This window comes from Dermochelys coriacea, chromosome 4, assembly GCF_009764565.3.
Source record: "Dermochelys coriacea isolate rDerCor1 chromosome 4, rDerCor1.pri.v4, whole genome shotgun sequence".
NCBI classification, from domain to species: Eukaryota; Metazoa; Chordata; order Testudines; family Dermochelyidae; genus Dermochelys; species Dermochelys coriacea.
The window spans coordinates 93,693,348-93,716,877 of NC_050071.1; the positions used below are offsets into that span (position 1 = coordinate 93,693,348).

Below are 23,530 nucleotides of genomic sequence, written 5' to 3' on the forward strand. Positions count from 1 at the left end.
CATTGTTTGATTTACCCTGATTTTTTTCCAGCCAAAGAAGACTGATTAAAAAAATTGCACTGTGAAAGCCAAAAACTGAGTTACTCTATATAAATAATCTATTTAATATAGGTTTCAGAGTAGCAGCCGTGTTAGTCTGTATTCGCAAAAAGAAAAGGAGTACTTGTGGCACTTTAGAGACTAACAAATTTATTTGAGCATAAGCTTTCGGGAGCTACAGCTCACTTCATCAGATCATCTGATGAAGTGAGCTGTAGCTCCCGAAAGCTTATGCTCAAATAAATTTGTTAGTCTCTAAGGTGCCACAAGTACTCCTTTTCTATTTAATATAGTAATTTAAAAACAAAGGGACAGAATACCAAAATCAGAAGAAATTTCTTTAAAAGAGACTAGCTGAAATATCAACAGACAAACTCAATAAAATAAACATTTATGGACCTTTTTGAGACTTGGCCTTGACTTCTTGTTTAAAAAGTAGTCTCACTCCAAAAACCTTTACGGACTGGAACCATGCACCTGAAGCACACTGCTACCATGAGAATGAAAGCAATACTGCTGATGGTCTCAAAAGAACCACTTCTTTTATCATTTGCTGAAATGAGAACTGTTGCAACTGTGAGATGGTGATGGAGAACCTTCGGTACATCACAAGGTGCATGCAGTATCACCTATATACCTTCCTTCCAAAGATGTGAAATAGTAGTAATGCAAGTCAATTCAAGGAGGATCTGGACACTTCAATCAAAATGAGTAAAAAATAGTTTCAGGTACTAAATTTTTTCTTGAGTCCCCCTTACAATTTGTCCTTTTATAATCAGTTTTCCTACCAAAAAAAATCTGATCATTTTTATTACAGTAGCACCCATAATGTGCAAGGCACTGTCCAAATATAGTGAGAGACAATCCCTACCCTGAGGACTTCACAATCTAAGTATTTTCTTTTCTCTGTTGCTAGGTGAAAGTTCCACACAAAGTGAAATTGAGTATCCAGAGTTGTCATAAACATACAGCTAAGGGTAGCCTAGAATTCCTCTTTACCTGTTAGGGGTTAAGAAACTCAAATAATCTGGCTGGCACCTGACCAAAAGGAACAATGGGGAAAGAAGATACTTTCAAATCTGGGGGAGGGGGGGGGGAGGGCTTTGTTTGTGCTCTGTGTTCTCTGGGGAAGCAGAGAAGCATCAGGTCAGAAAACTCCTTCTCCTAAAATCATCCTAAAATGAGTCTCAATATTGCAAGAAGAGTAAGTAAATAAGTCAAGGCATGTTAGATTATCTTTTGTTTTTAGCTTGTGAATTTTCCCTATGCTTACAGGGAGGTTTAGCCCTGTTTTTTTGTAACTTTAAAGTTTTGCCTAGAGGGGAATCCTCTGTGTTTTGAATCTGATTACCCTGTAAAGTTACCTTCCATCCTGATTATACAGAGGTGCTTCTTTTACTTTTTTTTTCTTTATAATAAAGTTTTGGTTTTTAAGAATCTGGTTTACCTATTTGGTTGGTAGATTATTTTCAAGCCTCTCCAGGAAAGGGGGTGAAGGGGTTTGGGGGGATATTTTAGGGAAACAGGAACTCCAAGTGGTCTTTTCCTGAATCTTTGTCTAACTCACTTGGTGATGGCAGCAGTACCCATCCAAGGACAAGGAAGGATTTGTGCCTTGGGGAAGTTTTTAACCTAAGCTGGTAGAAATAAGCTTGGGGGGGTCTTTTTAATGCGGGTCCCCACATCTGTACCTTAGAGTTCAGAGTGGGGAGGGAACCTTAACAAGAATAACAGAACGTAGAGAGTAAATGAGCTGAAAAAGTTGAACAATTGTTTTATTCTAAACTAACAGTTACAGTAATTGTGGGTGGTACTTGTAACAACACTAGGCAAAATATTTTCAATCTAAAATGTGATTTAAATTGGTGCCCATTAAAAGAATGTGTTATATTAAGGGTTTCAAAGACATTTAATTTATCCTAATATCTAATATACTTTCTCATAGTTATAGTCTGATGGAAATGTCTTCAAATTTTAAATGAATGTTTTTAAAAAATTCAAGAATTGAAGCTGTTTATCACATTTGATGGGACCTACACAAAAATGTTTTCTACATTTATTTACAGCAGCAGTTAAACCCTAGTCCATCCCAAGTTGACTGTATTCATGTGTACATTATTAATGATCATGTGAAAACAGATGACATTTTAATTCTAACTCCAATCAGAAGGGAAAAGATTTTAAAAAAATCACATCTTTTCCTAATTGGTAAAGTGGTGTTATACATTCAAAATCAAAATAATAGAAAGTTTGGGGGCATCTAATTATGAAAAGTAAAGGCTAGTAGTAGGCTAGGGAACCAAGTTAAGGCGCTCAAAGCTCCTTCTGAGCTTGCAGCAGAGCATTAAGGAATCCCAAGCTTACAAGGCAGGCAGTGACAGAACCCCTGGTCTGGGTGATCCTCAAAATATCATACCTACATCTGCCAGGAAGCCACCAAGCTTTGGACATCATGTTAACAACATGCAGTAACCAACTATAAGTGAAAAGAAAAGGAGTACTTGTGGCACCTTAGAGACTAACAAATTTATTAGAGCATAAGCTTTCGTGAGCTACAGCTCACTTCATCGGATGCATTTGGTGGAAAAAACAGAGGAGAGATTTATATACACACACACAGAGAACATGAAACAATGGGTTTATCATACACACTGTAAGGAGAGTGATCACTTAAGATAAGCCATCACCAACAGCAGGGGGGGGAAGGAGGAAAACCTTTCATGGTGACAAGCAGGTAGGCTAATTCCAGCAGTTAACAAGAATATCAGAGGAACAGTGGGGGGTGGGGTGGGAGGGAGAAATACCATGGGGAAATAGTTTTACTTTGTGTAATGACTCATCCATTCCCAGTCTCTATTCAAGCCTAAGTTAATTGTATCCAGTTTGCAAATTAATTCCAATTCAGCAGTCTCTCGTTGGAGTCTGTTTTTGAAGCTTTTTTGTTGAAGTATAGCCACTCTTAGGTCTGTGATCGAGTGACCAGAGAGATTGAAGTGTTCTCCAACTGGTTTTTGAATGTTATAATTCTTGACGTCTGATTTGTGTCCATTCATTCTTCTACGTAGAGACTGTCCAGTTTGGCCAATGTACATGGCAGAGGGGCATTGCTGGCACATGATGGCATATATCACATTGGTAGATGCGCAGGTGAACGAGCCTCTGATAGTGTGGCTGATGTGATTAGGCCCTATGATGGTATCCCCTGAATAGATATGTGGACAGAGTTGGCAACGGGCTTTGTTGCAAGGATAGGTTCCTGGGTTAGTGGTTCTGTTGTGTGGTGTGTGGTTGCTGGTGAGTATTTGCTTCAGATTGGGGGGCTGTCTGTAAGCAAGGACTGGTCTGTCTCCCAAGATCTGAGAGAGCGATGGCTCGTCCTTCAGGATAGGTTGTAGATCCTTGATGATGCGTTGGAGGGGTTTTAGTTGGGGGCTGAAGGTGATGGCTAGTGGCGTTCTGTTGTTTTCTTTGTTGGGCCTGTCCTGTAGTAGGTGACTTCTGGGTACTCTTCTGGCTCTGTCAATCTGTTTCTTCACTTCAGCAGGTGGGTACTGTAGTTGTAGGAATGCATGATAGAGATCTTGTCGGTGTTTGTCTCTGTCTGAGGGGTTGGAGCAAATGCGGTTATATCGTAGCGCTTGGCTGTAGACAATGGATCGAGTGGTATGATCTGGATGAAAGCTAGAGGCATGTAGGTAGGAATAGCGGTCAGTAGGTTTCCGATATAGGGTGGTGTTTATGTGACCATCGCTTATTAGCACCGTAGTGTCCAGGAAGTGGATCTCTTGTGTGGACTGGTCCAGGCTGAGGTTGATGGTGGGATGGAAATTGTTGAAATCATGGTGGAATTCCTCAAGAGCTTCTTTTCCATGGGTCCAGATGATGAAGATGTCATCAATGTAGCGCAAGTAGAGTAGGGGCATTAGGGAACGAGAGCTGAGGAAGCGTTGTTCTAAGTCAGCCATAAAAATGTTGGCATACTGTGGGGCCATGCGGGTACCCATCGCAGTGCCGCTGATTTGAAGGTATACATTGTCACCAAATGTGAAATAGTTATGGGTCAGGACAAAGTCACAAAGTTCTGCCACCAGGTTAGCCGTGACAGTATCGGGGATACTGTTCCTGACGGCTTGTAGTCCATCTTTGTGTGGAATGTTGGTGTAGAGGGCTTCTACATCCATAGTGGCTAGGATGGTGTTTTTAGGAAGATCACCAATGGACTGTAGTTTCCTCAGGAAATCGGTGGTGTCTCGAAGATAGCTGGGAGTGCTGGTAACGAAGGGCCTGAGGAGGGAGTCTACATAGCCAGACAATCCTGCTGTCAGGGTGCCAATGCCTGAGATGATGGGGCGTCCAGGATTTCCAGGTTTATGGATCTTGGGTAGCAGATAGAATACCCCAGGTCCTGGCTCCAGGGGTGTGTCTGTGCGGATTTGTTCTTGTGCTTTTTCAGGGAGTTTCTTGAGCAAATGCTGTAGTTTCTTTTGGTAACTCTCAGTGGGATCAGAGGGTAATGGCTTGTAGAAAGTGGTGTTGGAGAGCTGCCTAGTAGCCTCTTGTTCATACTCTGACCTATTCATGATGACGACAGCACCTCCTTTGTCAGCCTTTTTGATTATGATGTCAGAGTTGTTTCTGAGGCTGAGGATGGCACTGTGTTCTGCATGGTTGAGGTTATGGGGTAAGCGATGCTGCTTTTCCACAATTTCAGCTCGTGCACGTCGGCGGAAGCAGTCTATGTAGAAATCCAGGCTGCTGTTTCGACCTTCAGGAGGAGTCCACCTAGAATCCTTCTTTTTGTAGTGTTGGCAGGAAGGTCTCTGTGGGTTAATATGTTGGTCAGAGGTGTGTTGGAAATATTCCTTGAGTCTGAGACGTCGAAAATAGGATTCTAGGTCACCACAGAACTGTATCATGTTCGTGGGGGTGGAGGGGCAAAAGGAGAGGCCCCGAGATCGGACAGATTCTTCCGCTGGGCTAAGAGTATAGTTGGATAGATTAACAATATTGCTGGGTGGGTTACGGGAACCATTGTTGTGGCCCCTTGTGGCATATAGTAGTTTAGATAGCTTAGTGTCCTTTTTCTTTTGTAGAGAATCAAAGTGTGTTTTGTAAATGGCTTGTCTAGTTTTTGTAAAGTCCAGCCACGAGGAAGTTTGTGTGGAAGGTTGGTTCTTTATGAGAGTATCCAGTTTTGAGAGCTCATTCTTAATCTTTCCCTGTTTGCTGTAGAGGATGTTGATCAGGTGGTTCCGCAGTTTCCTTGAGAGTGTGTGGCACAAGCTGTCAGCATAGTCTGTGTGGTATGTACATCATCTTCCTCTCCAAATGCAAACAGATGGACATCATACCGAAAGGACTGAAGGTAAAAAATCCATTACAATCTACATACCACACAGACTATGCTGACAGCTTGTGCCACACACTCTCAAGGAAACTGCGGAACCACCTGATCAACATCCTCTACAGCAAACAGGGAAAGATTAAGAATGAGCTCTCAAAACTGGATACTCTCATAAAGAACCAACCTTCCACACAAACTTCCTCGTGGCTGGACTTTACAAAAACTAGACAAGCCATTTACAAAACACACTTTGATTCTCTACAAAAGAAAAAGGACACTAAGCTATCTAAACTACTATATGCCACAAGGGGCCACAACAATGGTTCCCGTAACCCACCCAGCAATATTGTTAATCTATCCAACTATACTCTTAGCCCAGCGGAAGAATCTGTCCGATCTCGGGGCCTCTCCTTTTGCCCCTCCACCCCCACGAACATGATACAGTTCTGTGGTGACCTAGAATCCTATTTTCGACGTCTCAGACTCAAGGAATATTTCCAACACACCTCTGACCAACATATTAACCCACAGAGACCTTCCTGCCAACACTACAAAAAGAAGGATTCTAGGTGGACTCCTCCTGAAGGTCGAAACAGCAGCCTGGATTTCTACATAGACTGCTTCCGCCGACGTGCACGAGCTGAAATTGTGGAAAAGCAGCATCGCTTACCCCATAACCTCAGCCATGCAGAACACAGTGCCATCCTCAGCCTCAGAAACAACTCTGACATCATAATCAAAAAGGCTGACAAAGGAGGTGCTGTCGTCATCATGAATAGGTCAGAGTATGAACAAGAGGCTACTAGGCAGCTCTCCAACACCACTTTCTACAAGCCATTACCCTCTGATCCCACTGAGAGTTACCAAAAGAAACTACAGCATTTGCTCAAGAAACTCCCTGAAAAAGCACAAGAACAAATCCGCACAGACACACCCCTGGAGCCAGGACCTGGGGTATTCTATCTGCTACCCAAGATCCATAAACCTGGAAATCCTGGACGCCCCATCATCTCAGGCATTGGCACCCTGACAGCAGGATTGTCTGGCTATGTAGACTCCCTCCTCAGGCCCTTCGTTACCAGCACTCCCAGCTATCTTCGAGACACCACCGATTTCCTGAGGAAACTACAGTCCATTGGTGATCTTCCTAAAAACACCATCCTAGCCACTATGGATGTAGAAGCCCTCTACACCAACATTCCACACAAAGATGGACTACAAGCCGTCAGGAACAGTATCCCCGATACTGTCACGGCTAACCTGGTGGCAGAACTTTGTGACTTTGTCCTGACCCATAACTATTTCACATTTGGTGACAATGTATACCTTCAAATCAGCGGCACTGCGATGGGTACCCGCATGGCCCCACAGTATGCCAACATTTTTATGGCTGACTTAGAACAACGCTTCCTCAGCTCTCGTTCCCTAATGCCCCTACTCTACTTGCGCTACATTGATGACATCTTCATCATCTGGACCCATGGAAAAGAAGCTCTTGAGGAATTCCACCATGATTTCAACAATTTCCATCCCACCATCAACCTCAGCCTGGACCAGTCCACACAAGAGATCCACTTCCTGGACACTACGGTGCTAATAAGCGATGGTCACATAAACACCACCCTATATCGGAAACCTACTGACCGCTATTCCTACCTACATGCCTCTAGCTTTCATCCAGATCATACCACTCGATCCATTGTCTACAGCCAAGCGCTACGATATAACCGCATTTGCTCCAACCCCTCAGACAGAGACAAACACCTACAAGATCTCTATCATGCATTCCTACAACTACAGTACCCACCTGCTGAAGTGAAGAAACAGATTGACAGAGCCAGAAGAGTACCCAGAAGTCACCTACTACAGGACAGGCCCAACAAAGAAAACAACAGAACGCCACTAGCCATCACCTTCAGCCCCCAACTAAAACCCCTCCAACGCATCATCAAGGATCTACAACCTATCCTGAAGGACGAGCCATCGCTCTCTCAGATCTTGGGAGACAGACCAGTCCTTGCTTACAGACAGCCCCCCAATCTGAAGCAAATACTCACCAGCAACCACACACCACACAACAGAACCACTAACCCAGGAACCTATCCTTGCAACAAAGCCCGTTGCCAACTCTGTCCACATATCTATTCAGGGGATACCATCATAGGGCCTAATCACATCAGCCACACTATCAGAGGCTCGTTCACCTGCGCATCTACCAATGTGATATATGCCATCATGTGCCAGCAATGCCCCTCTGCCATGTACATTGGCCAAACTGGACAGTCTCTACGTAAAAGAATGAATGGACACAAATCAGACGTCAAGAATTATAACATTCAAAAACCAGTTGGAGAACACTTCAATCTCTCTGGTCACTCGATCACAGACCTAAGAGTGGCTATACTTCAACAAAAAAGCTTCAAAAACAGACTCCAACGAGAGACTGCTGAATTGGAATTAATTTGCAAACTGGATACAATTAACTTAGGCTTGAATAGAGACTGGGAATGGATGAGTCATTACACAAAGTAAAACTATTTCCCCATGGTATTTCTCCCTCCCACCCCACCCCCCACTGTTCCTCTGATATTCTTGTTAACTGCTGGAATTAGCCTACCTGCTTGTCACCATGAAAGGTTTTCCTCCTTCCCCCCCCTGCTGTTGGTGATGGCTTATCTTAAGTGATCACTCTCCTTACAGTGTGTATGATAAACCCATTGTTTCATGTTCTCTGTGTGTGTGTATATAAATCTCTCCTCTGTTTTTTCCACCAAATGCATCCGATGAAGTGAGCTGTAGCTCACGAAAGCTTATGCTCTAATAAATTTGTTAGTCTCTAAGGTGCCACAAGTACTCCTTTTCTTTTTGCGAATACAGACTAACACGGCTGCTACTCTGAAAACTATAAGTGATCACTGCAGAAGTCCATCACAGAGGCGATATTTCATCAGTTTGGGACTCATACCATAGACTTATTTGTCATGGACAATAATACCAAATGCCTGCACTTCTGCTCAGAAGAGACTTGAGCCTGGGATCACAATCAGATGCTTCTCTCCTTTGGTGGTCTCAAGTTCTCCTATATACTATTTTCCCAGTTTGCCATAAGTTGGTGTCTTTGAAACTGGTGGTAAGAGTAGAGTTGGGGATCTAAAAGCATTTGAAAACATCTTAAGAAAAGGAATTAAGTCAACATTGACTAGTTTTCCAAACCTGGAAATGAAGTAGGTCTTGAAAGACTAAGATCCTGTCCATACTACAACTGAGTTTTTCAATTAATAGTACTGTTGGCTTTATACATGAGCCCCACACATCCTTTGACTTAAACCCTGTTAGTAATAATCATGGCAACTCATGTTTTGCTAGCTAGAACCTAGCCTAGCTAGCTCCATAAACTTTCTTTGGAATGTTAACAGGATACCCTAAGCATGCCTATGTTACCAAGTTAACCAATCTTCCTCTTTCCTAGCTACGTAGGTAGGGACATCCCAAAGTGCATTACCCCATACGATAAATGGTCTACTTTGTGACAACGAACTCAGGGTACTTCATTTCTTGAAGAGGCATTTAGGGACAGCTGCCCAGATTTTTTCAGACTGCAACATACAAAAAGGTAAAAGGTTGTGTGTGGATGTGCAAATCTGACTGTGATGGCAGAAGTAACACTTTGAGTCATGTATCAACACTTTGAATCATGTAACCTGTTAAGATGAACATGCCTCTAACCAGTCACAAAACCAGTGTTATAGTTTTAGGATGGGGCCTGGTTTTATCAATACTTATTGATTTTATACACCACTTTTCAAACTGATCCCACATCTCAGAGAAGTGAAAGCAAGACAAGATATAGAATGATTTTATTTCACACTACAGCTCTACATGAATAGAGATGGATGGAAACATTTTCACAACTATTATCATCTCTCCCTTCTCAAGACCAATATCTTGCAGCCAAAATTACTGAGGGAAGGATAGAGAGGACAAGCTGAAAATGCAGTCAGACCTCATCCCATTCTGCCCCCCCAAAAAAAGAGGAGGGTTCATTGAAAGGCCAGTGGTCCCACAATGCATGGAGCTGCAACAAAACTTAAACCTTAACTGAAAGTAGACTAATTTCCAGCAGTAAGAAACATTCACTATACATTCCCTTTCTTGAAGGAAAGTGTTATTATACAGTCAGAAGCAAGAAGACTGTTAACACAATAGCCACTACTTAAGCTTATGTGGGACAGCTAATACACAGGATATTCTTCACTAGAATAAGTGATGGGTCTCCGAGTACACCGATTTGTCAGACACTACTCAGTTTTTTCCTGCAGGAAAACAAGGTAGCCTATGGCAACTGAATTCCATGCAATTTATTGTGTTGGGGTCAAATGCATGAGACCTAAATGAAAGTAGCCGACCAGAGAGTCTGCTTGCTCTGTGGCCACTAGAAAAACTAGTTTATGGCACTTTCAATAAGATATGGGCTTGCCTCAGTGTCTTTTGCAAAAACTGATGTATTGTGTACATCTGTCCACCGGTTTCCACCCTAATGCTGACTGTGTTGCACTGGTGAGTGAAGCAATTGCTAACTCCAGATTTCCTAAAATACTTTAAAAAAAAGAAAAGGAGGACTTGTGGCACCTTAGAGACTAACAAATTTATTAGAGCATAAGCTTTTGTGAGCTACAGCTCACGAAAGCTTATGCTCTAATAAATTTGTTAGTCTCTAAGGTGCCACAAGTCCTCCTTTTCTTTTTGCGAATACAGACTAACACGGCTGCTACTCTGAAACCTAAAATACTTTGTGATGCTTCAAAATGAACTATGTAATACAGATGAAGAGGGAAATACTGTTAATATTTTCCAATCCCAACACTGTAAGAAGAGAAAAAGAGTTGAGAAGTGTTCCAAGACTACGAGTTTCAAGCCCTTTTGGTATGAAGTTCAGTAGAAAATGCTGCCTGAATTAAGAACAAGTATTGACAAAGTTGGCTTAGCCAGGTCAAGTTGTCATGATCAATCATGATGTGACCAAAACCAAAAAACTACAGAACAAAGATAGAAAAGAAACTACATAGCGTTTACAAAATGCCCTTCATCAACTATCTGACAATCACGGCCAAAGCGAAAGAACCGGCAATATATCTGGCATGTTTCAAGAAGAAACAGATTACAGTCTAGGTGAGAGTCAGTTTAAGACTACAGATCCCACAGGAAGATCTGCATGAGCAGCAACTCAATGCGTAAAAACCAACCCAAAACGCTGAATGGATTTAAAAACATAGTAAAATTCTACTGTGCATTTGTGAAATTTCGAACTTTAAGTTTTCAAGTTTAAAACCGAACCAATTTTCTTCAAACCTGGTTTGTGTTTCAGTTTTTGTTGGAAATCTAATCTACTTTTGGTTGTTGTCGAGCTACCAGAGTTCAAACTTGATCAGAACATACAGCCAAGAGTATTACCCACATGCACTTGCATGAACTACAAACTGATTTATTTCGCCTGGGTTTTCAAAAAAAAGTCACCTCGGAATTTGAACACAGTAGAAAATTGAAGGCTAAACTAATTAGTTTGCAAAGTTGACTAACTAAGAAATCTCATAATTGAAGCTAAAATAGAACCATAACTATTGTGCACAGTGTTGATTCACTATCAATTAACACTGGTATTTAAAGAGATTAGTAACTGAAAAACAAATAAGACCTCCCTTAAAATTTTGGAATGCTTTGCTGAGTGTGTGGGAGAATCTACATGAACTCTCTCTCTTTTATTCATACCCATTGATTCTAAAGTATTTCATTAAACTGATATGCAAATTAACTGCCATATCTACTGTTTATATTGAAAAATTAAGTATCCAGCAAATATCCCCTTACATGGTTGTTTTGTTCTTTTTTTTATTTTCCCCTCCATGTGTTCTCTTATTTAAAACCTAGATCAGAGCCAGCTCTCATTGTTTTCTATTACTGAGGGTAAGTCTACTCTACAAAATTAGACCTAAATTAAGTTGACCTACAGCCGCCACAGTAATTAAATCGCTTTTGCACATCCATACTATGCTCATGTTGGTAGTGCATGTCCTCACTACTAGCATTTGCATCAATGCAGAGAACAGTGCACCGTGGTATCTATCCCACTGTGCACCTTGCCACCATCCAGTGCTGGTGTTTGGGGAATGGTTTGCAGTGCTTCATGGAGCAAACAAGTTGCAAAGGGGTGACTGGGAACATGATCTCAACGTGCCATTATTCAGTTTTCTTCATCCCATAATTTTATCTGCATCCCATGTGTCGCATCTCTTTTCAAAAGCCCTGCAAACCCACACATCCACCATCTCTGTGAGAAACATGGATCCTGCACAGCTCTGCACTACTGTGATGAGCACAATGCACCTGATTCTGCAGTATTTGCAGAGCCACCAGAGGAGCTGTGGGAAACATAAATTCCTTGGTGGCTAGCTTGCTGTGGGAAAGAAAGAAACAATTCAAGTTTGTTGTTGGCGTTCATGGAGCAGCTGCAAATGGTGAAGTGCCGGTTCTGAGCCCGAGAAACAAGTACTGACTGGTGGGAATCGCATCATTATGCGGGTATGGGATGATGAGCAGTAGCTGCAGAACTTTCGGATGTGCAAGGCCACATTCCTGGAAGTGAGTATGGAGCTTGCCCCAGTCCTCTGGAACAGTGACACCAAAATGAGATCTGCACTGACAATGCAAAAGCAAGCGGTGATCAGTGTGTCGAAGACTTGCCTCACCAGACTGTTACCAATCAGTCAGGAATCAATTTGGAGTTGGGAAATCCACCATGGGAGCTGCTATAATGCAAGTGTGCAGGGCTATTAATCTCATCCTACTATGAAGGACTGTGACTCTGGGCAATGTGCTGGACATAGTGGATGCTTCTGCAGCTATAAGATTCCCCAACTGCAGTGAGGTAACAGATGTCACGCATATCCTTACATTGGCACCAGATCACATTTCCACAGAGTACATAAATAGAAAGGGCTACTTTTCTGTGGTACTGCAAGCGCAGGTGGATCACTGGGGACGTTTTACTGACATCAACACGGTCTAGTCAGAGAAGATGCATGACGCAAGCATGTTTAAGAACACAGGCCTGTTCAGAAAGCTGCAAGCAGGAACTTTCTTTACAGACCAGAGGATTACCATTAGGGATGCTGAAATGCCAATAGCGATCTTAGGAGACTCAGCCTACCCCTTTCCCCAGGGCTATAAGAAGAACTCATTAGGGAGCTACGCAGCTCAGGGAGGCTTTGAAAGACCTTTTTCATAGTGAGCCACAGTAACGTGTTGTTGTAGTGTGCCCTGCCTGGTTTTTTTGTTTTTTTTTTTGTACCTCAGTATGAACCTTGTAAGGAGTGTTGTGTGTGTGCAGTACTATAACATTGCAAATGCACCTATTGCTATTATCTGTGAATGATATCAGCTCTAGCCAGCATATGTTGTGAACTAATAAAGATGAATTAAGTTTCCATAAATGGACTTTTATTCCAAAGTCATGCAAACAGACATTTATAACTGAACAAAAAACTTTATAAATACAGGAAAAAAAACCTTTGAAGGGGAAACAGTCATTTCCATTTCACACACATACATCAACCTGACTCTCACAGGTCAGTGTATGGGTGGCTGTGATTGCCTGTATTCTCCCGCAAGGTGGAGCGGTAAGGGTAGGTGAAGCAGCCCAAGACACCTGTGGAATGTGGGGGTGCATAGGGATGTCCCAGAATGCAGTTCTCTATGGGTTGCAGAGGGAGGAGAGCATGGGTCTGTTGAACCTGAAGGTCAACAAGAGCCTCCAGCATGTTTGTTTGCTACTTGAGAAGTGCTAGCATCTCCTGCTGGATATCTCTCTTTTTCCTGTGCTTTTATCTTCTTCTTACTATCCCTGTCCATTCTTTCTGCTAGGGGATTCTCCAAGCCTTGTGCTCGATATCTGAAGCACCAGAGGCTTGCAGGATCTCTTGGAACGTGACATCCTGCGTCCTCTTCTTTCTCCTCCTCATCTGGCTGAGCCACTCCACTATTGTGGATGGAAAGAACGCAAGGCCACATTTCCAGCTGCAAAAGATACAATGCACAGAGGTATTACTGTGAGTGTATTCACAAGATAAATGCAAACTTGGTATACTGAACTCACTCCCCTTGATCCACACAAGTTACAAACACTACATTTTCACTTCTCTTTGGGATTCACAGAGCACGGCAGCAGTCCCAGCCATATTGAGTATAGCCCAGAGGGAAGGGAGCAATTTGGGACAATACAGGGTGGGGAGATGGGGGAAGGAAATATACAGGCATCAGTATATGTGGATGGGGAAATGAACTGAATACTGACACCATTTTCCACAGGCAGTAGTGATTTTAGCTGATATCTCACTCCTGAGGGTAACGGAGGGTGAAAGGGAATAGCTCCTGCATGTGTCCAGCTGCAGACTGGGTCTGTGTGCTGCTAGCCCTGTGTGCTGCAATGGTGCCCGCTGAAGTAATTGCAAAGTGGCATGGGAAAGTGTCTTACAGCTGCCGAAGAAATAAGGCAGCCGCCCCTAGAGGACTGCGGATTACCTTCAGGAAAGTTTCCGCAAGATCTCTTTGGAGGACTCATGGGACATCTCGGTACACAAAAACAAACTGTTCTGCAGGGCCCCTTCTGCCTTATTCTACATGAAAATGAGAAGCAGATAGTGACTCTATCTCTATGCGTTATTTCACTACCTCTTCTAACATGATTAAAAAAGAATAAACGAACAGATGTGTCCCTGCAATATCAAAGCAAACTGCATACTTACCAGAGGTTCCTTCCCCTGCATCAAGCTCACCATGCTGGTCTGTAGGGACTGGCTCGACTGCTCTGGAGTCAAAAAAAGGCCGGGCTCGCTGCACCACTGGATCCCCCTGACACCTGTCCCCCATAATCCTACCCCTTCTCATCCAACACTTCCTCCTTGCTGTTCACTCCAAGGGCTGTGATTCAATCTCCCCCGAAGTATCCATAGGGCTCTTGGGGGTCATAATGGGGTCTCTGCCGAGGATGGCATGCAGCTCTTTGTAAAAATGGCATGTCTGCGGCTCCGCACCAAAGTGACTGTTAGCCTCTCTTGTCTTCTGGAATGCCTGCCGCAACTCCTTAGCTTTCACGCAGCATTGCCGCAGGTGATGCAGGTCCCTCTTGTAGCCCTTCTCCCCCATACCTTGAGCAATCTGCTCATAGATATTGACGTTTCTATGGTTGGAGCAGAGCTGTGTCTGCACAGCCTCTTATCCCTACAGACCCAAGAGATCAATCATTTCCTGTGTACACCGCAGTAGTGCATCTGCAGCATGGAGCCAGCATGGTCAGCTAGGTAGTTGTTAGGTGAGCGCTCCACATCCAGGAAAAAGAATTTCAAAAAATTGAGGGGCTTTAAAAGGAGAGGAGTGTGTACCTGTGTACCTAGCAGCCAGCCAGCAGAGTTCAAAATGGTGACCAGAGTGGTCATAGTCAGGCAATATGGGACACCTCCTAAAGGCTACTAAAGTCAACGTACGTAATGCAGTGCCTATACTGACACTGCATCGTCCTAAGCGCTATTAAGTCAGCATAGCACAGCATAGTTACATCAGCAGGAGCAACATTTTAGTGTAGGTGCTTACAGTTAGGTTGATGTAAGTTGCCTTCCATCAACCTAACTCTGTAGCGTAGACCAGACCTAAAACACAGATGTATTGGCCACAATGTACTATGAAACACTGGGACATAGCAAGAAAATCCATTTGCTGGATGTACCCAGTCCATTGTTCAGCAGTTAGATTATAATAATTTGACTTTGAAGCCAACATCCCCTGGGAAAGAAAAAAGAGGAAGTAGGGAAGAGAGGGAATATGCTCAAAATTGTATTCCCTGAATCTAGTTTAAAAAGGGTATGACTGCACAGTGGAGAAACAGAATTATTTGCAAAAATTCCGAACTATAACATTTCATGCCAGCCTCTCTCCTCACTCAGGCAAACCACATTAACTGGAATCAGTTTTAAAAACAGGTCAGTTTCAGAACTGACAAGACCTAGGTCTGCCTACAGATTCATAACAAGAAAAGGAGTACTTGTGGCACCTTAGAGACTAACAAATTTATTTGAGCATAAGTTTTCGTGAGCTACAGCTCACTTCATCAGATGCATTCAGTGGAAAATACAGTGGGGAGATTTATATACATAGAGAACATGAAACAATGGGTGTTACCATACACACTGTAACCAGAGTGATCACTAAGGTGAGCTATTACCAGCAGGAGAGCGGGGGAGGGAGGAAACCTTTTGTAGTGATAATCAAGGTGAGCCATTTCCAGCAGTTGACAAGAACGTCTGAGGAACAGTGGGGGGGGAATAAACATGGGGAAATAGTTTTACTTTGTGTAATGACCCATCCACTCCCTGTCTCTATTCAAGCCTAAATTAATTGTATCCAGTTCACAAATTAATTCCAATTCAGCAGTCTCTTATTGGAGTCTGTTTTTGAAGTTTTTTTGTTGAAGAATTGCAACTTTTAGGTCTGTAATCGAGTGACCAGAGAGATTCATAAAAGTGTCTCAGTTTACCTTGTAAAGAAACTTTAAAATGAAAACCCAGATCTGAAATGCACCAAGATTTTCAATCAAGACCTAAAACCCACAATTTCCAAAATGCACAGCTTTGAAACCCCTATATTCATAACTAAAGGCAGAAAACAAAAAGCTGAAGATTGGGGTTTCTTTTTTATGAAGATTCCTACTAAACTTTGTTCTGGTATGTTTTAAAGATACAGCCATAAATTTTAACATTAAAAAATAGAGAGAAGAAACAAAATTTGATTCAGTGAGGCGAGTCATTTGATGCACTAATTTACACCTGACTAAAGCATAATATGTTATTTTTAACAGCTATAGTTTGAAGTGTTGCTAATCAGTTTCATAGGTCACCTGCAACTCAGGATTCCAAGATTACTTATTTCAACCTGCATGTTGCATATAAGGGCAAGGTTAAAAAAAAAAAAAGTCAATTTTTCTATGGAGAAAATCCTTATTCCACTAAGTACCTGACAAATGTTAACAGTAACAGCTGGCCTACTTACAGCATTGAACTACTTTAAACATAAAATTAATTTTGACATCACACCCTAATTAAACCAATACAAAAGGCTGTATGGACAGTTATTTAGATTAAACCAAAAACTTTTCAGTTTACCTTAAATTAATTAAAAACATGTTTGAGCTAACCCAAAATAATTCACTCTTAAATCAAAATAAGAGGATCCCCACAGGGGTTCAACTGGTTTAATTAAAATAGATTAACTAAACCAGGGCAAATGTATGTGTAGGCAGGGCCTAATACTGCATGAGTTTTTGTCTCTGCAAGATGCAATGACATGCATATCCATTAAATATGAAAATTGTTGTATACATTCCTGAGAGAATCTTAACAAAATGTAAAGAGGAGTGACATGATGAGCCATGGTTCAGTAAAAATCAGTGCCAACAATGGGCACCTGGGGGAAAAAATAAGGTCTATTTCTACCACCTAATTTGGCTCAAACAATGTTCCAGTTGGTTGTGTGTGACATGTTACTTAGCTGAATATTCAGAGACTCCTTCCGAGACTGAAGAAGGATTAGCAGTTTTAACTCATTAATGATAAAGCAATATAGAACTCAAGTGGCAAATACCATCTCAACTGGAAAACTGGTCTTAAACAAGAATGCATAATTCAAAAATCATCTTCAGATCTTACTATGTCACAAAATTCCCTTTCTTTATTTAGCATTTAAGATATAATTTCAGGTTCAAATTATAAAGGATGATATAGAAATGTAAACAGAAGGGTAAAAAACTGGAGAAATTCTTTAAATACATAAAAGACTCCACCCCTCAAAAAAATGTATAACCACAAAAAAAGATTTTTCACCCCACAAGACGTATTTTATATACAGTTTTTGTTAGTTTTAGTTATCACTGTACAGGCAAACTGAACCAGTGATAGTGTTGAGTGCTCAAGTATTTACAATGGATATAGGAGTTACATATTGTCATAGGTCCTCCAGTACTTCTTTCTTTCCTCCTCAAGCGCAAAACTCATGCAAAATCACCAGCCTTATAGCCAGCAGTAGTCCAGTGCCTTTAGAAAACCACAGGAGATATAGTACGTAAGGGAGTTTTCCCCCAAGACAGAGAAATAAGAATTCAAACAGGACCAAAGAGGAAGAACAAGAAAAAAAAATTTCTTTCAATGTCCCCAAAGCCAGAGAGGGACAAAAAAGGGAGAGAAATAGAGAATTGGTACCTCTAGATGAAAATGTCAGAGTAGATCACATACAAGAACAAACCATACTAAAGTGTTAGAATTACACACATCCAACACTCCACAGTTTTAAAGAATGGAGACAGATGATGAGGAGAAAAAGCCACTCCACTTACCATTAATGAAACTCATTATGTGGCCTTATAATACAGAAGACAGAAGTGATTTCCAGTTATACTCACTGAACTGGCAAGAAATCTTGAGATGACACGTTTGTTTTGGGGATGAGGTGGGCAAGCATACCTCACATCTTTTAGGGAATGTTTCAAAGCAAGCAGTCATCCTCAAAGAAGGATTGAAAAAAAATTGAGAAGAGTTAGAAACTGGATTGACAGCGTTCATATCACAGGAGAGCATCAACAGAGGTTTAGCAAGATCAAATCTCTGAGGAAAGGTTAAAAGGAATGAGGATTGTTCATGTCTCTTCTTAGTCTTGTTCTAGACTCATCAATATATGTACAGCTATGCTATTAAGAGAACAGTTAATTCTTATCTCAATCATCCACATTAATCAACGAGAATAGAAGAATAAACTAGAGACAAAAAATGTGTCAATTTAGGAAAATATTTATAATGTAAGTAGACATGCAAGGTTATGAATTGCCAAGGAGTTAAAGAATGGCCTTCACTAAAGATTTTCAAGACTACAGAAGATATTAAACTATCTGAGATGCCTGAGAAATAATTAAGTACTTTCTGATTAGGTGGAAGAGGGAAGAAAAATAAAGGATTAAGTAGGTCTTTCAAAATTACCATAAAACCTTACCAGCCCAGGACATCTACTTACTCAAACCATAACACTAACGATAAAAAAAATTATTTTTGAAATCTATACTGAAAATGACTTACACTTGAGGAGCAAAGTTTTGCAAGGTTTGATTAGTTGGCATAGAGATATCTTATACCCAAATGATTTTATGAAAGTAGGTTTAAAAAAAACAAAACAAAAAGGAAATCCACAGAACTGTCAGGGACAGTTGCATTTCAATGGACAGTGTGGAAGAGAAAGACGGGGAGTACCAGAGGCCAGTGACAGCTGGAAAACCATAAACAGTACTCTCAGTTTCCTACTGAGAAATTACAAAAAGACCTAAAGTGGGCATTAGATAACCTATAACATCCCAAATGAGGGAGCAGAGGGAAGTGTCCGTTAGCTCCAGCTAATACATCTTCAGAGTAAGGGTGTGAATCTTTATTTTTTTCTTAGTTATAACTTCTGAAAAGACTGAATAGAACATAAAATATACGCTGATGTGCCCATATCCGTATTGTAGAGAACGTGTTTGCAGAATAATTATCCCACTATTTGTTTACATTATGTTAAATATATGGCATTATATATGTTAAAACAGGGTTAGTGTAACCTCAAGCTTCAAAGTATAAACTCTGCACTGCAGGGCTCAAGATAATTTTATTTACCAATGTACATTTCACTATGCCATTAGCTATGTAAATTTGGGGATGGTACATTTTTACATTCCTTTGAAGCAAGAAGTGCTAGTTACCAGCTCCCAGTAGCTATGGCAATACAAATTAATAATAATCAGGCTTGCTGGAGCAATGATCCAACCCTATATGGTTAAATATACACTATGTTCCTATGCCTGGCTCTTTTTCTCCATCCTCTAATTTTCAAAGGTAGAAGATGGGTTCAAGAAAATCCAAGATGTACACAGTTTCTCTTCTAAAAGCTATTTTCAGACCTTCGGAGATCACCGAAAATAAGAAAGAACCTATGAAGAAATAGCAATGTTCTAAATCAGTCTTTGCCATGAGATAAATAAGTGCTTGTTCTCAGTGCTGTGCCTCTTCATCCATCAGAGACAGACAACAACTTCATGTTATTGAGTCTTGTGCTGGGGACTGTAGCCTCCTTCCCACCCTTTAGGGGTGGAAAAAGTTCCTGAAGCACGTTCTTATCTGTGCTCAGCATCCCTGCCTCCCCCCACCTCAGCGGGAAACCTGTTCCTAAAACAAAGCCTTGCCTGTGCTCAGGACCTTTGCACCCTACCCCGGAGGGCATCGTACCCCAGAGACAAAGCCCAATCGGTGCTCCCCCTCCCTGCAAAGGGCAGCACGCTGCCCAGCCTTCCCTCCTGCTCCCCACCTCAAGAGAGCTATTCCTGGGACAGCTCTAGCCTCGTCTCCCAGACTCCCACGCCGGTGTGGGGAGCATGTTCCTGCCTGCGCTGCCCCCGCAAGGTGCCTAAGCCGACCCCCACTGCGGGGCACCCGGGCTGGCCACAGAGCACCAGGCTGTAACTTGCAGTGACCCACGCAGGGGAGACTTGGGCGCGATGCACGCTGGGAGTTGTAGTCCTCCGCGGGGCTGACCCCAACCGCGCTTTGGAGCAGGGTAGACTCCCGCTCCCACAATGCACCGGGCTCGTTCCCCTTCACAGCCCGTTTCTCCCGCACCGGACAGACACTGAGCCCGTTAAATTACCCCCGGGGGAACTAGCCGCAAGGCGGCGCCTGAACGGAACACCCGCCCCTCAGCACGCCCGGCCCCAGAGAGGGACCCTGCGGGGCCGGGCCCGGACTCGGGGCCCCTGGGCGAGGCTGGGGAAACTGCGTCACAGTCTCTGTCAGCGCCCGGTGTAGTGGCACAAACTGCTCCCTGGCAGAATTTCCGATGCCGCAGAGCCGGCACCGGGCTGCCTGCCGCCCCTGGCACTTGCGGGATCCCCACTGACCTCCCCACCGGCCCAGCCGGCCCCGCCGCGGCTCTCAGGTGCGGGGCGCCCTCACGGGGCTCCCGTCGTCAGATGCCCCGCAAATGCCCCCAGCAGGCCCCACGCTGCCCCCGTCCCGCGGGCTTCCCCACTCGGACCCTGCACTGCGCCCCCAGGACGGGCTGCGAGAGGCCCCCCCCCGAGCCGCGCGACCTTCGGGCAGAGACTCCCTCAGCCTGCCCCCTGCGGGCGCCCCGCAGCAGGAGGCCCGGCCCGGCCGCTACTCACTGACAGCGGCGGCATCCGAGTGCATTTTCGTGCAGCGCACGCACTGCCCGGCCGGGCTCTCTCACTGTCTCTACCTCCCAATCACAGAGCCCAGGCACGGGGCCTCCTGCCCCGCCCAGACACGCACGCCATTGGCTCGGGCTGGCGTGCGCTAACGCCTGCCTCACTGCGCAATTAGGCCACGCTCCTGTCATTCCCCCTCTGCCTGGCCCACACTACCCGATACGCCCACCCCCACCCTCCTATTGGTTATAGTTCTCAACAAGTACCGCCTCCCCGCCATACTGATTGGTCTTTGCCTACGTCAATTATTTCTGGCTCTGAAAGCGCGTGCAAAGAACACTACTTTGTGTCTCCCGTGAGTCCGATTGGTCCTGGAGGCTATGGACCACGCCCACAGGCTGTTGTGATTGGTTAAGGAGAGCAGAGTCCAGACTAGCGGCTCGCTGGGGCTGGGGCGCTGAGTGAGGTAGCGGGAGGGCTGTGAAGCGCGCCGCGTTCACGCCTAGGCTGGTTCAGCGGGGGGCTGTGCAGAGATGCCCTGTTGAGAGCCGGCTTCCCTGCAGCCCGCGAGGGGAAGAAGAGGCTTCCAGCACAGCTGCAGAGGCAGAGGCAGAGGCAGAGGCAGAGGGTGGGCTGGGGCAGCAGAACTAGCTAGGGTGACCGTAGGTTCCGTTTTGGCTGGGAGTCGGGATAGTCTCTTTTTTTAAGTCCTGTCCCAGCCGTTGCTACTTCCTTTTTCAAAAGGAGGCAGTTGTCCCGTTTTCTCTTGCTGACTTGATCAGCTGGCAAGAGCAAACAGGACAAATGCCCACTTTTGTCAAAAAAGGGGGGTGCAGAGGAACATGTGGAGGGAGAGGTGAGCAGAGATGCCAGCCCCCCTGCAGGGGGGGAGGCAAGTGGGGCGGCAGCATTGCAGCATTTTGGGGGTGGGGGCATGGCAGAGTTGCAGCAAAGGGCGATAGCCTCCTGAGGGGGCCCGGTAGGGTTCCAGCAAAGGGTGGCAGCCGTGCAGGGTGGGGGCTTTGGGAGAACGGCTGGGGCTGTCCCATTTTCTCCACTGAATGCATCCGATGAAGTGAGCTGTAGCTCACGAAAGCTTATGCTCAAATAAATGTGTTAGTCTCTAAGGTGCCACAAGTCCTCCTTTTCTTTTTGCGGATACAGACTAACACGGCTGCTGCTCTGAAACCTGTCTATGTGGAGACAAGCCCTTAGTATGACATGGAAGCTTCTAGACAGGACCAGTTGTAGGGGCAGTCGAGCAGGGTGGTTGCCCTGGGTGTTATCTCTAGGGGGTGCCATACTGCTATTCTGCTCAGCTTTTTCTTTTTTTTTTTTTTTGGCTTGGCTTGGCTTGGCTTGGCTTTTCCACAGGAGGCCAAAAACTATTTGGGGTCATTCCTGCTTCAAGAACCTCCTGTATTTAGGTTGTATAAAATTTTCCCTTATAAAATATTATCGTAGCTTTTTGGTTGTTGGTGGGTTGTTGGGGTTTTTTTTTTTTTTTGGGAGAAAAAATCTAATGCAGTAGGCAATTGAAATGCAGCAGGGAAGAAAGTCCTTGGCACAGAGGAGTGCCATTCATTTGTCTGATGAAACATCATTCAGGTTTAGTTGACTAAAAAGCTGTTCAAAATCTCTATTTTGCTTTTCCTGTTTGTTCTGTGGTAAAATTCTGGCAGCCTACCAAAATAACGCCCCCCACCTGCAGCTCCCAAACATGCTAACGAGTCAGGCAGATTGCAAAGCAGGACTAAGTAGTGTACTGGGAACACCTGAAGACCAACAAAACAGCAAGGTTGCTCCTCCTTTCCCCTAACTAAACTCCAACGCAGAGACCTAGTGTTCCATTCCCCCCAACCCTGAGGGCAATGTCTAGGGAAGGAGCTCCCCATTTCTTGGCATGGATGAGGAGAGAGAGACAGCCAGCAGTCCAAATGCCTGCCACCCATCCTTCTAGACCAGTATATGGTGCCAGTGGCCTATATCCCCAGTGGCATAACAGCCTTCTGCTCCCAGCTAACATAGTCCTGTAGCTCAAGTGGAAGAAGGCAGGCACAATGGTGAAAGTTCTGGATTTAAGCCTGGTAGTGATATATAAGTGGGGGGGGGGAGGAGATGTACCTACCATAGAAGTTATTTTTACCACTGCGGGGGGGGGCGTCTTAGGGAATTATTTAAGAAAAAAACTATGTTAAAGAAAATTTAGTTTACAAAGTCAGACTCAAAAGGTAGGAAACACTAGATTTATGGTTGCCCATGCAACCTTAATTTTGCTCCCTTGTGCATATGCATTATGATACAACCTTTAATTACATGATCATGTACTAGATTTCTCACAAGATCCTTGCCTCATTAGGTGCGTAGGTTGGACTCACAAAAGGGTAGATAAGGTTGCACGGGCAACACAGATTAAGTTTAATTCCCTTTTAATGAAAGGAAAATTGAGGCACCAAGAAGCTGAGTAACTTCATCAACAGTCATACAAAGAATGTAACAGAGCTCGGAACAGAACTCATCGCTTGTGACTCCTAGTTTCTTGTACTAACCACAAGACAAACTTCATTTCAGAATATGCATTCCTAATGTTTGTTGGGCAATGTTATACACTAACTCTGAAATCAGACCAGTCCAAATATCCATGGATATAAGTCTTTATACAAGCAAGAATTTTCTGCCATATTGCCAAGCCTTGCAAAACTGGAATTTTTCTTCCCCTTCATCTTTAGTATTTTTCATTTTTTCACTATTTTCCTTTCCTCTTAGTAGTTGGCATTAATGCTACATCACCACCTTGACACAAAAGCCAAATGATAAAATAAAAGCAACAGAAAAAACAGCAAATTCTTAGTTTTTATATCTTA

The 23,530-nt window shown here is 43.6% G+C and overlaps 1 protein-coding gene across 6 annotated transcripts in view; it reads right to left on the reverse strand.

Moving 5' to 3' along the window:
* DCUN1D4 (defective in cullin neddylation 1 domain containing 4) overlaps positions 1–20,849 on the reverse strand; it is an 86,210-nt gene extending 65,361 nt beyond the window's left edge. Inside the window, exon 1 of one of the 6 annotated variants that reach the window (XM_038399194.2) lies at positions 20,664–20,849. In XM_038399194.2, coding sequence (XP_038255122.1) covers positions 20,664–20,688 — 25 coding nt within the window. In that variant the 5' untranslated portion in view covers positions 20,689–20,849. The remainder of the gene's footprint in view (positions 1–20,663) is intronic. The other 5 variants (XM_038399195.2, XM_038399198.2, XM_038399199.2 and 2 more) reach the window with 5 other exon arrangements.
* Between the last annotated feature and the right edge of the window lie 2,681 nt (positions 20,850–23,530).